The sequence below is a fragment of the Cervus elaphus genome, chromosome 19, assembly GCF_910594005.1.
Source record: "Cervus elaphus chromosome 19, mCerEla1.1, whole genome shotgun sequence".
In the NCBI taxonomy this organism is placed as follows: Eukaryota; Metazoa; Chordata; class Mammalia; order Artiodactyla; family Cervidae; genus Cervus; species Cervus elaphus.
Genome location: NC_057833.1, coordinates 84,586,700 through 84,600,218, shown reverse-complemented (window position 1 = coordinate 84,600,218; position 13,519 = coordinate 84,586,700). Strand labels below are relative to the sequence as shown.

General features: G+C 34.6%; 1 protein-coding gene across 1 annotated transcript in view; it reads left to right on the top strand.

Annotated features, from left to right (window-relative positions):
* The window catches only part of STAG1 (stromal antigen 1), a 499,198-nt gene that overhangs the window by 402,184 nt on the left and 83,495 nt on the right, over positions 1-13,519 (top strand). The window contains exons 13-14 of the mRNA XM_043874053.1: positions 4,168-4,275; positions 6,439-6,553. Coding sequence (XP_043729988.1) covers positions 4,168-4,275; positions 6,439-6,553 — 223 coding nt within the window. The remainder of the gene's footprint in view (positions 1-4,167; positions 4,276-6,438; positions 6,554-13,519) is intronic.

Sequence of the window (13,519 nt, the reverse complement as noted above, 5' to 3'; positions counted from 1 at the left end):
TTATAAGCTTTTGGAAATATATCAGTCTTTTGAAAATATATCAGTCTTATCACAGTTTTCAACTTTATTGTTTTATTGTTTATGGTATGTTTATTCATAACACTTTGCTATTTTTCTGTTATTTCTCTTTTTCATCATTTATCTTATTTGTATCCCCTTTTTCTTGATCAGTCATGCCAGAGGTTTGTCCATCCTACTGTTCTTTTCAATGAAGTAGCTTCTTTAAGCTGTTTGTTTATTGTTTCTTAATAATCATGTTTAAAGTAATGAATATACTTTTAAGTACTACTTTCAATTTCACTACTTTACTAGTCTCCTAAAAATTTGCACACAGAATATTTTCATAGACAATCAATGATAAATATTTTGATTCTTGTTTTGATTTTCAGTTTAAGCATCGATTATTCAGTAGTAATTTCTGTTCTCCCTAGATCAGAGAGTTGTTTAAAGTTATTCTTTCTATTTTATTGTATTATTTAAGAATGTGTTCTGCCTAGTTTGGTCAGTCTTCTGAATTTTCTAAATATGTGTAAAAACAATGCTTATCTGTGTTGCTTATATAGTTATGTATTTATATTCATTACTTTGAATTTATTCAGTGTCGTTCAAATTATCTATGACTTTACTTTTTTTTGCCTATTTTTTCAGAAAGATGTGTTAGAATCTTCAACTACTATCTTATCTTTTCTTACACACTTGTTTGATATACTTCAGAGTATATAGATCAGTACCTGTCTACTCATGATTCGTACATCTTCTGATAGTATTCACTTTTTTGTTATATTTCTTTCTTCTTTGTCATTTATGAAGAATATGACTACTATGACAAGTAGATTATAATCTACATGTGAATTTTACAAGCTTGTCAATGTCTTTCTCTTGAACATAAAATAACCTCATTCCACCCACTCATCTTTTTCATTGAAATTGTCTAGAGTTTAAAATCTGTTGTTAAGGATTACTTTTTTACCCTTTTTTTTGGTTTTAGTTTCAATACTTGCTCATCTAGGCAAGTGTTAACTGCTTTGATATTTTCAATACTTCCTCTCTTACCTTCAAGGAAGAGTAATTCTCTCATTTGTTGTTGTTGTTCAGTCGCCCAGTCATGTCCCTTTCTTTGTGACCCCATGGAGTGCAGCACTCCAGGCCTGCCTGTCCCTCACCATTTCCCAAAGCTTGCCCAGTTCATGTCCATTGGATCAGTGATGCCATCCAGCCATCTCATCCTCTGACGCCCTCTTCTGCTCTCAGTGTTTCCCTGCGTCAGGGACTTTTCCAGTGAGTCGGCTGTTCACATCAGATGACCAAAATACTGGAGCTTCAACTTCAGCTTCCCTGATAGCTCAGTTGGTAAAGAATCTGCTTGCAGTGCAGGAGACCCCAGTTTGATTCCTGGGTTGGCAAGATCCCCTGGAGAAGGGATAGGCTACTCACTTCAGTATTTTTGGGCTTCCCTTGTGGCTCAGCTGGGAAATAATCTGCCTGCAGTGTGGAGACCTAGGTTCTGTCCCTGGGTTGGGAAGATTCCCAGGAGAAGGGAAAGGCTACCCACTCCAGTTTTCTGGCCTGGAGAATTCCATGGACTGTATCATCCATGGGGTCCCAAAGAGTTAGACATGACTGAGCGACTTTCACTATTCTGAGCTTCAGCATCAGTCTTTCCAACAAGTATTCAGGGTTGATTTCCCTTAAGATTGACTGGTTTGATCTCCTTATTGTCCAAGGGACTTTCAGGAGTCTTCTCCAGCACCAGAGTTCGAAGGCATCAATTCTTTGGCGCTCTGCCTTATTTACGGCAGTCTTTCATAGGCTCCTCCAATATTATATTTTCTGGCTAGTTTACTTCCTTAAAGAGTGTTTTTCAAACTATCTGATACCTTGTTTGGCAAAAAAAAAAAAAAATCATACTTTCATCCTGAATTTAGAAAGTAGTTTGGCTAGTTTCAAAAGTCTATCTTTTCCGTGTTTTTGTTAGAGGAAATAAGGGCAGAACATATCTTATATAAAAAGTACAGTTACGTCCCTCCAACTGTGTCAGGTGATCTCATTCATTAGATAACTTTGGTCCTTTTCTGAACTCCTCAGAGAGCTCTCCCTATTGCAGGAGAGGGAGATGTCATCCTGAGACCCACAGAAGTCCTTAGGATGGACCTCCAAGTGAGGGTCGTTGGCAACCCACAGGAGGAATTCAGGAAGGAACCGTAGTAAAGGGAAAGCAAGTTTATTTAGTGATACACTTTCCATAGACAGAATGCGGTCTGTCTCAGAAGGCAAGAGCCACCCCAGGACACAGGGTCCTCTGGGAAAGTGAAACAGGCCCAGGGGCATGGGGACGTACTTTTTTTGGGTTAAGTGATTTCATAGGCTAATGAGTAGGAGAAATATTCTTGCTATTTTGGCGAAGGGTGGGGATTTCCCAAGAATTGGGCTACTTCCTACTCTTTTTGGCCTTCTGTGGTCCTTTTCAGAACTGACATGGTGTGAAAGGAGTGCTTTTTAGTATTTCGGTGAAGGTATTATGAGCTAAAGGTCAATAACTGTACTATTCTCAAAGCCACCTTGGTTTCAGCTGGCTCCAGCCTGTCCAGCATGCCAGCAGGTGCTCCCCGTCGTCATTATCTAGCGTTTGTGTCCTGCCCTTTCCCTCCTGTCTTGTGCCCGCTTTGGGTGTTTGTGACAGTGGTTCCCCACCGTGGATGATGCTCCCTGTGGCTGTTTACACGGTGATTCACCACCTGGCTTTTGGCTCCTCTCTTTGAGTCACTTGCCCTGTATATGGCCTTGTTGGGCAAGATGTCTTTTAAAACTATCCAGACTGGCCTATTTTCATGTCTGGCCTAAAGGAAACTTGGAGGAAGTATGAACTTCTACTCATTATATTGCTCTGTCGCTTGATTTCTACTTGTTTGGTGAGGTTCACAAACTAACTCTCCAGTCTCTTATAGCACTGCATGAAATGATCTGACCTTATTTTTCTTGGCTTGTGAGATGTCTACCAAAACTTCCTCAAAATAACAAGTTAAAGTCACCTTTAACATCCTGTTGTACTATCTTTAAATTCTATTTCTGTCCATCTGTTTATTCTTCTTTTGGTGTAGATTGTTTCCTTTCCCTTATGAACTTGGATTACTGAGAAATCTTGTTAATTTTTTTTTCCTGTGAGTTTAACTTCATCCTGAGGGTATTAGTTTATTGAGCTGATTTATATACATATAATTAAGTGGTTAAAACTTAGGCCTTGTTGAGAGGGGAAAAGAGTGAACTTTAAAATTAAACTGCTTCTAATCTGTCTCCCATTATTGATATCCAGGTCTTTTTCATTCAGAACTAAAGTTTCTCCCTTATACTATGATGCAACTACATTATTTTGCTGCAAAGGTGATTCTAATTTATATTCATTTGACAGATCCCTCAATCTCCTAGTCTCTGAGGCATCTCCAGAATTGAATTCTGTGAATGAGTTTATACTGCTACAACCTGTACAGCCCAAACACTCTGTACCCCATCTAGTCATTAATCTTTAATCCTTTCAAATGTTTTTAACCATGTTAATAGTCAGGAAATAGATATTCCCTCTTCGGGAAAGAACATACTTAAAGATACATTCCAGCAAACCAATAAAAGGTTGAAACTTTAAGACAACATGAAAAGAAAGACGGCAAATTTGCATTAGTAAAGGAGTGATTATGGCTAGTAAATCCATTTTATATAGAAAGAAGACTAGTATTGTAAATATTGTGATAAACTATAAAATAGACAATTCTGGCAAGAGTGACATACATAGCGCAGTAACAATTTAACTATGAAACGGGTGAATATATGACTAATGTCTGTTAACAAAAAAACTTATGGACATTTAAAGAAACTGAGCTGAATTGGGCTAACATATATCCCAAGGTATTAAGAGTCGTTGTCTATAAGTGTGTATGGGAAGAAATGTGGACCTTTTATTTTCTTGTTTTATCTGTATTTTCTGAATTTTATATAACAATTGAAGTGCCCTTCATAGTTAAAGAAAAATATTATTTTCAAACTCAACTAAAAAGAGTGGTAAAATAAAATAAGTATACCTTGAGCTTTTATAAAGAACCATACAAAATTTTGATAAAGGTAGAACTGACAGTAAACATTTGTTTTGGCTCAGTTTTACTTTTCTGAATTTTTCAGTGGAAGTGAAGAAGCTCTTTCCAATGAAGACTGTGAAAATGTTTACCATTTGGTGTACTCAGCACATCGCCCTGTTGCTGTGGCAGCTGGAGAATTCCTTCACAAAAAGTGAGTTAATTCTCTTTGAAACAAGTTCCACTTTTCTGTTTTTGTTTTGTTGTTTTATAGTTAGTAAAAGAAAGAGTGACTGAAAATAGTGCTAGAAGTGGCCACTGCAAATTCTGTGGGCTGTAACATTCTTACAGCCTACATACACATCATGAATCACATCCCTGAGAAAGGTGTCCCTTGTGACGTATTCCTTTGATCTAAAATCTAAGGGACAGTCCTCAGCTAGTCAGCCCCTTGTAAATGGAGATGGCAAAAGTGCTTGAAGTTTATAAAGACTCACTTAAGTAATTGATATTTTTTGTTTCATCAAATTGTTTTCCCTTTTAAAATTCTGTGTTCTCATCTTAACTTCCCAACACTGGTAATCTAAAATTATCTTCAAAATACCTCCCAAATTTTCAGGGTTCTTTCATCTTATTAGGAGGAGGATTATTTTAATCAGTAATCTGTAATGATAATAAAAATATGTATGCAGCTACAGTTTAATTTCAAAGCAAAATCTCATCCAATTTTTTGACAAAGCATAGAGCTAATGAGAGTTTTTTGATGTAATTAAACATCCTTATGAAATATGTTTTTGATCATGGTCTCTACTATATATATTCTATAATTTATTAATTCATTCTTAAAATATAAGCATATTCTTGGGCAGGGGGATGTTTTGCTGTGTTTTTGTTTTTGTTCATAGATTTAACTTAGTGACTTTGACAGGTTAACTCAGAGGTCTTTTACATGTAGTTATTTGTAATAATTTGTGATTATGCTAAGCACAGATATAAATCATGCACTGGGCAACTGTTGTACTGTGATTAACTTTGATAATGAGCAAGCGTGGCCCTCCATCTAGCATCAGCATCTTGGTGCTGCAATCACAAACTGCTCTTTACTCAGTGGTAAAGTGACTCTTGCTTATAACTATTATATATTTGTCTCACTGTCTCTTTTTAAACCTGTTTCTCTGTGGACAGCTGCAAAGTAGGCTAAGACTGAGGGTGCTCAGCTGTCATAGGAGTCAGCAAAGCACAAGGAAGCGCCGCCACACATCCAGTGTGCTTAGCCACTCAGTCGTGTCCAGCTCTTTGCTGCAGCCTACCAAGTTCCTCTGTCCATGAAATTTTCCAGACAAGAACACTGGAGGGGTTTTCTGTTTCCTCCTCCAGGGGATCTTTCCAATCCAGGAATCAAACCTGATCTCCTGTGTCTACTGCATTGCAGGTGGATTCTTTACTAGCTGAGCCGTTGAGGAAGCCCCTCTTTACTCAGTGATACCTCTCAAAACACGATAGAGCTATTTCTATGTAAAAAAATCTTTATGTAAGAAGGAAGCTGGCCAGCAGGCATGCTGCTGATGAAAGTGAGGGAGTCAGGATTCTCAGGCATGGCTTTTACAGTAGGATGTGCCCGACTCCTTGGCTAATACAGAGTAGTGCTGTTTCCACACTTATCTTGAGGTGTTGTCTGTTGTGAATATCAAGGGTATATTGTAGTCTTAATTTCCCTTTCTTTTTTTTTTATTATATTCTAGTTAGTCTCCATTTAACTTTTCAAATGGAATTTTAGAAAGAATTTATTGCTTCTGTATTTTTAGAAAGAATGTATTGCTTCTGTAGTTTCAAAGAAAAGATAGATTAAAAAGGTTCATTATCTATAGAATGGAGGCCATTAATGGCAGCACTGGAATCAGAAAGAGCCCTTGGATATATGTAATTTTATCTGTATTGTATTTGTCTAAGTTTGAAACATTTGCTAAAATTTTTTAAATTTAACATTTCATATAAATATCTACCAATGTAACCTTCCATTATTTTTTATTTCTTTGAGAAAATGGAGTCAATTCCTATGCAAACAAAAGCTTCGCTTCATAAGCATCTTTTATTCCCCTGCCCTGGAAATACTCAGTTGGAGAACTTTTGAAAAAGCTAATGATCTTTTTTTAGCATTTTCTTACCATTTAATATTGTGATCTTTTAAAATCTGTTAAGTAAACTGTAGAGTAGACTCAGAATTCCATGATCAAGGGTTTTTTTGTTTGTTTTTTACAAAATGTACATGCACATACGCTTAGTCTGTTGTTTAAACACTGAAATTTCTATACTGAAGAAGACTTAAATTCATATCCATGTAAATTTGTAATATTCTTGTTTTGTTACTTATTTCCAGATTGTTTAGCAGACATGACCCACAAGCAGAAGAAGCATTAGCAAAGAGAAGGGGGAGAAACAGTCCAAATGGGAACCTTATTAGGATGCTTGTCCTTTTCTTTCTTGAAAGTGAGGTAAATTTTTAACATACCTCTTTATTTTGTTGTATTAGATTACATTTTAAGTAAAATTGTCATTTAATCATTGTGATTAGTGATATTTTTTAATAAAATGAAGACAAGACTGTTTCTTACAAAGTTGCCTCCATGGATATTTTGAATTTTTTGGCTGTGCTATGCAACTTGTGGGGTGTAAGTTCCCTGAGTGAAAGCCCATGTCCTAACCATTGGACCATCAGGAAATTCCTTACCTCCATAGATTTGATTCCATGATAATGGGATCAGTACTCTGCCATTTTTGGGAATATGTATGCAGGTATGGATTAACACTGAATATAGGTTAGCAGTTTTTAAGTTTTATAGTACTGCATTGCAATACAGCATACTTTTTTTGTTGCTTTTTGTTTTTCTTATAGCTTTTCTTTTTACCTATAGCTTTTAAATTATATTATTTAGGGAATTCCCTGGTAATCCAGCGGTTCACCAGGGAATTACCTGCAGAGGGCCCGGGTTTGACCCCTAGTCAGGAAACTAAGATCCTACAAGCTGTGTGGTACGGCCAAAATAAAAAGAAAAATTATATTATTGAAACAGTATATGAACATTTTCAAGCTATCAAAACCACTGGTTCTATCTTGTTTGAAAGTTATTTAAGGATAAGGAAAAATGTGAATTTGAATGTAAATTAGTAGTTGTGCAGGCTCATGTAGCATTTCCATGTCAGTTTATCAAACAGCTAACATCCATAACATATTATCTATCAGAATCTGTTTGCACATGTGAACTTTAATTTGCCCATTTAAATGTTCTTTAATGTTAGAACTGTATTTCCTACTGCTGGTATAACATGGGGGGATGGCAGACTTACACCTGAAGCTCTGAATGAACAAATTTATTGGCTTGGAAATGAGTGGGAACAGAGTTACAAATAAAGGTAGCAAAAATCTGGAAATCTAGGACCCTGAACTTTGCTTGGGGAAAGAGTATTTTTGGTTTGTATGGGAATGTCTAGGAATAAGAAACATAAGAGACTGTATGACTGCTCAAGTTTGAAAATGCTGGAGAAACTGTAGAGTGAGGAATTGAGAGACAAACAGGTAGTCTATAAGAAAATTAAGATCAGAGAGAGATATAAGGATTAGTGGAAAGAGTGTGGTTAGGGCAAAGCAGAGCCAGAAAAGTGAAGGAATTGCTGATATTTTTTAAGTGAGTTGGGAACAGATAGAGAAAGAATACAGTCAAAATGAAACCAACTGGAGAGTTGCATTTATGTAAAGGATGTGTTTGAGAACAGTGTATTAAATATGTATACAAATTTTGTGGGGATCTTCTTAAAATGCCAGTTCCAATTCAGTTACTCTTGAGTTGGAATCTGAGATGCTATTTTTTGTTTATGCTTCTGGACCAGAAGTCCAGGAACCACTTGGATAGCAAGAGTCCAAAGCATTATTTTCTTAACAAAGCAAGTGTGGATATTATTATGGAGTAAAATACAGATGGTTGTGAATGTTTAAGGTAAAACACTAAATACTCAGTAAATATCACTCCTGTGATAGGCTATTCAAATTAAACCCTTAACCCTTTAGGTTTTAAAGAAATGAGATTAAAAGTATTTTGCAACAATCAAGTCCTATTTAAAATTTTGACTTTAATAGTAACAGTAGTATCAAAAATTGATAGGGATGAGATACACATATACTATTAAACTGCTGAAAAGTTTGCGGAATATTATGATCAGATTAGTTGAACTTGATTATTAATTGAAAGAAAATGTTTTGGATCTCTGAAAGCCCAAGGACTTTACTTTTTTGATATATTAAAAGCCGTAAGTACTTAGTTTTACAGTTTCATCTTCTATTCATAGCAGTAATTTGTGATGTGTATTACTGCTCTATTTTTGAAATGGTATTGCTGTTTTATGTGTTTGCTGCTCTTTACTAAAATGTTACAAGAACATTAAAATATACTTCCCAGTTGTCTTCTGTGACATTCTTGTCAGCTACAAAAACAACTGCAAATCGTATTTAAGGGTTTCTAGTTGATTCATGATCATCACATTGGTGTTTATGGTCTCCTGTTTCACAGGAAGCATTGTTTGTTAAAATCTCTCTTATTTTGTAATACTAGCATACACCTGGAGTTGAATGCTTATTAAACCTATATTCTTGTAATTTGGTGGGATTCTAATTATACCTTACTCTGAATTCCTCTGGTTTTGCTATAATGTGTGTTTTAGTAATATTTTAGTCATAGGCTCATAAAAAGTTGAATTGAAAGAAACCTTAGAAATCATAAAAGTAGAATAAGTCTAGCTTATAGTTGAATTATCAATCAGTTACCTAGAATTGACTGAACTATCTTTCCTATTCCTTTGTTTTTTTTTATTCTAAACATCAACTTTTATATACAAATGTATAATATACAAATAAGAAAGTTTATAAGTATGTAAATTTCAGTTCAGTTCAGTCCTTGTTTTACTAGGATGATGTTGTTCTTTACTTGCTAAGCCCTGTCCAACTCTTTGCAACCCTATGGACTGTAGCCCTCCAGGCTCCTCTGTCCCTGGAATTTCCTGGGATGTTAAGTAGTAACATTTTAATAATAGAATTGTAAAATATTGAATTGAAAAGAGGTTTGCAGTCTATAGGGTCTTCCTCTTTTACATATGAATTATAGGTGAAATAATCAAGATTAAGAGATCTACCTAAATTAGTTTTTCTTTCTTTTTGTACCAAAAAGTGGCATTTTTAAGCCATCACAACTTTTTTAGCAGTCATTGGTTTCAAGTGAAAAAATACCTAGTGTATTTGAGATTGTTGTTGTTTGAAGTACATGCCAAATTTTAGGATAAATGGTACTTGTGTATGGTAAGTCCAGATTTCCCTGTAGGTAGTGTGACCATCATATTTACTATACAAACTTTTGAAACTGATGCTTTTCAGAGTGACAAGGATGCTGTTAATAATTATTCCAAAGCAGTTAATCATAACCCAGAACATTTCTGGACAATCTAGAAGTATTGTAACTGTACTTCTAGGCAATTAAAATGATAAGGCCGATTATGGCAGTCATTTAAGACAGATGGTTAACAGATACATTATGAATATAACAACCAGGAAACACCCCCACCCCCCGCCAGAATAACTTTTTCTTGTGTTTTATTTTTTTTAATGTGTTCTTCACGATTACCAAAGCTGACTCTGTTTCAGCAGAGAATAAACCCAGTATAAGAGTATTTACAAATTTAGGCTTAATAATTTAGAATGGTTATTTGCACTGTAAATGATTTTTCATAAAAGGAATAAGTATAAGATTCCATTATACTGTGAACTCCTTTAGAGTATTAACTGTTTGGCAGAAGAGTTAACTATTTGACATGAGGTACAATATTTATGAATAACCTTGAAACCAATTAAAGACAAGTGGGAACAGACTGAGAAAATTTTAATTGAAGTCACCAGGAATATGAAATTAGTTTGTTGTATACAAGATTAGAGGAAACTCTATAAAATAAATTATGCTTAGATATAGCAGGGTAGAATTCACCCCACAAAAAATGTAATTTTAATTTATGTATATAATATAATTCTGATTATTTTGCTGTACAGTGACTTTATCTATTAATGAGCGACCTTTTTTATTCATCAGTTTCAAAGGAATACAAAGAATGATTGCACAACCTGATTTTCATGCTGTTTTTATAAAATTATGATACCAAAAACTGTTTTTAGAAAGTAAATTTTTGTTTCGTTGTTAGGGTTCCAGATCCTTTTTAATTCCAGGGCTTCTTTATGGCCATTGAGAATACCTCAAGACCTTCCTTCTTAACAGCTTTATCTTTCACTTATAATAGAAGATCCTTGGTATGAATTGTCTGAAAGATTATTGTAACCTTTTACCCTATTGGCCACATAAAAAATTTTTTTTTCTCTCAAACATGGATCTGTCTACCTGGTATTCTTGTAGAGGTTTGAGAGTAGCAAGTTATGTGGCCATCACAGATGCCCCAAGACAGGAAGATGGTATCATGAATATTATGTCAAGCCAGTTCCTGACAGACTATGTTGTACTGATTCTTGTTGCTAATACTGGTGAACTTAAAATGTTTGATAAAAAAAATGCCCTGCTGGTGTACACATTAAGTTTAAAACAAGAGGTTATTGGTGTTAACAGAATGCATTTTACTAAGCCACCACCCTACAGTCAGAAAGAGGAAATGGTCCAAGACATTAGCATCTATATTGAGAATATACACACAAAAAATTTCCAGAACAGTGACAACATTCCTGAGTTAAATTTTAATATGCTGTCATTTAAAGCATAGAAAAATCATCTTTAAAAATGCCAATACTAGGGGATTCACAGTATTTAAAACCTTCAATTGTGCCAAGAACTTAGCCAACTGAAAACCTCAGGCTAAAAATGTCAAAATGAATGAGACATTACCAGTTGACAGGACAATGATGATGAATCCATTCCAATAGAGTTAAGTAACCCATGTCCTCACAGAAGACAAAAATAGGGAAAAATTGAGACATTTTTAGTAGAAATCTGAAATACGTTAAAGACAAGAGAAAGCAACAAAGGCTGGTGAAAGGAGTAAGCTATCAATAATAATTAAGTGACTGCCCTTTAGTGGAGCTTATTCCTCACTTTAGAAATGCTGGTCCAGACATTGGGATATAGACATTAGGCTGAGAAGCAAAGTCATGAATAAATACCCCAATAATTTATGGGTACCTGTAGGAACAGGTACTCATAAATTATTCTGCACTCGAAATACAAAGTGCATACCTACAATTAGCCTGCCTGACTATATATCCCCCTTTCCACTTTCTTTACCACCAAGGAAGCTAGGACCTTGTGATCAGACTCAAGAAAAGCATTTTAGCTACTAGTATTCTTCAGTCTGGGCTCATTAATGTATATATGTATGTATGCTGGTACCCAAGAAACTCTGACACCTGAAAATAAAATACGATGAAAAAGAAGCGCAAGACCTGACATACAAAAATGTTTGACTAATGCTCCCAAATACAATAAGAAGTAATTATGAAAGAACAAGAGAGTTCTTAGAAATTAACATGATTTTCAAAATGTGGGGAAAAGATGAATCATTAAATGACCTGAATTGACATAACCAAGGATTGACTACAGATCAAGGGATTTTTTTCCAGGAAGGAAAAATTTTTTTCCAAAGGAGGAAAGAAATTAAAAGTATGAGAGAGAAATTAAGAAACGGGGTACAAAAAAAAAAAGAAATAGGGGGTACAGATTAAGAAGGTTTATTATGTTATCTAGTAGAAACTCTAAAGAAAACAGAGAATGAAGAGGGGAACTAAGCAAAGGATGTGTAGTTAAAATATTTACTACCTATGTATCCTATATGCAGAGTATTACTTGAGAAAGTTTTTTAGCAGAATGAAAAATTGATGCAATAACAGGAAAATAAGGAATATAAGAAATATTGGTGAACAAATAAGTCTGTTAATCAAGCTAAACAATATGGATGTTATGCTTAAGGCAAATAAAATTTTAAAATTCTGGTGATCATGGTGATGGAAAAAACAAGTTAGGAAAAAACTCTGCAGGAAGCACATATTTAAAAAAAAACAACTGTCATTAGTAGAGCATGGGGGAAGCAGATGCCAACATCTATAATCTCAGTAAATGTAAATGGACTAACATGCTTTATTTAAAAGGCAGGTTATCATATAGGGTTGAAATAAAGAGATTAAATGTTTACAAATACACCTTAATCAAAAATTTATCACCAAAAGTGAACTGGATAGATACTGGATGTAATTAACAAATGCTTATAAAAAGCTGAAGGGGCCATGTCATATATAAGTCCAGAATTCAGATCTAAAAGGGACAGGGAGGATTTGTATAGAAGGTATAATCTGCCAAAAATATAATTGTGAACTTTTTATACCTATTCTATAGATATGGTTAAGTATGTTAAGCATAAACTCAAGTTTACTCAGCATTTTTTTTTAATTTTGGTGAAACAGTTTACCATTTTAGCTACTAGTAAGTGTACTTGTTCATCGGCATTAAGTACATTCACGTGGATGTCTAGGTGGCACTACCATCAATCTCTAGAACTCTTTCAAAATCTTCCCTATATTGAAACTCTATACCCACTAAATAGTAACTCCATTTCACCATAGGCTTAGTAGCCTATTAAAAAAAAAAAACTATTGTTTTTTCTATTTTCTGCTGCTAATTTTCATTTTTGATACCAGGTTGTGCACTGTACTTGTGCCTGTCACTGTTGGAATGATGTTACTGATGGTCTAGGGATATTTTCCTAGGATATGTGATTTAGAAAGTTTGACTATATCTGGCTGCAAACCTTTGCCCATTGTCTTTCTGAACAGAGATGCTAATCAGTATTATCTACTCTGACTTTGACAAAAAACTTGGAAAACTGTAGATGTTGAGTGTGCATGAGTGTGTACATAGTTTCCTGAGGCATTTCAGAAAACAGAATGTGAGATTTAAAATGCAATGGAAATGAAGTATAGAATTCAAGAGTTAAAATGAGGCAGAGCTTTAAATAGGTCATCAAAGTTTACATAGAAGTTAAGAATAATGATAGAATTAGGAATGAGGAAGAAAAGCAACTCACCTGTAAAATGTACCAAAATACCAGTAGATAACCAATAGGTCTACTAAGGTGACTTTCACATTTTCAGACCCCTCCTCATAATGTAAAACTATTTTCTCTCACAAATACAAGAACATATGACTGATATATAAAATAGTACTTAACATTCTATGTGCTATACACTCTTTTTTACTGTTTCCTTTTTTTAAAACTTTGATCTCAACACATTTAATTATATTAACTGCCAGTGAATGGGTTGCAATCCTAAAGTTTGAGAAATGCGAATCTTGAAAGTGGTTGTCATGAGACTCAAAGGTAGTAGAACTTTCATACAAGGATAGAGAAGTTAATTTTAAGTAGCAGAAACT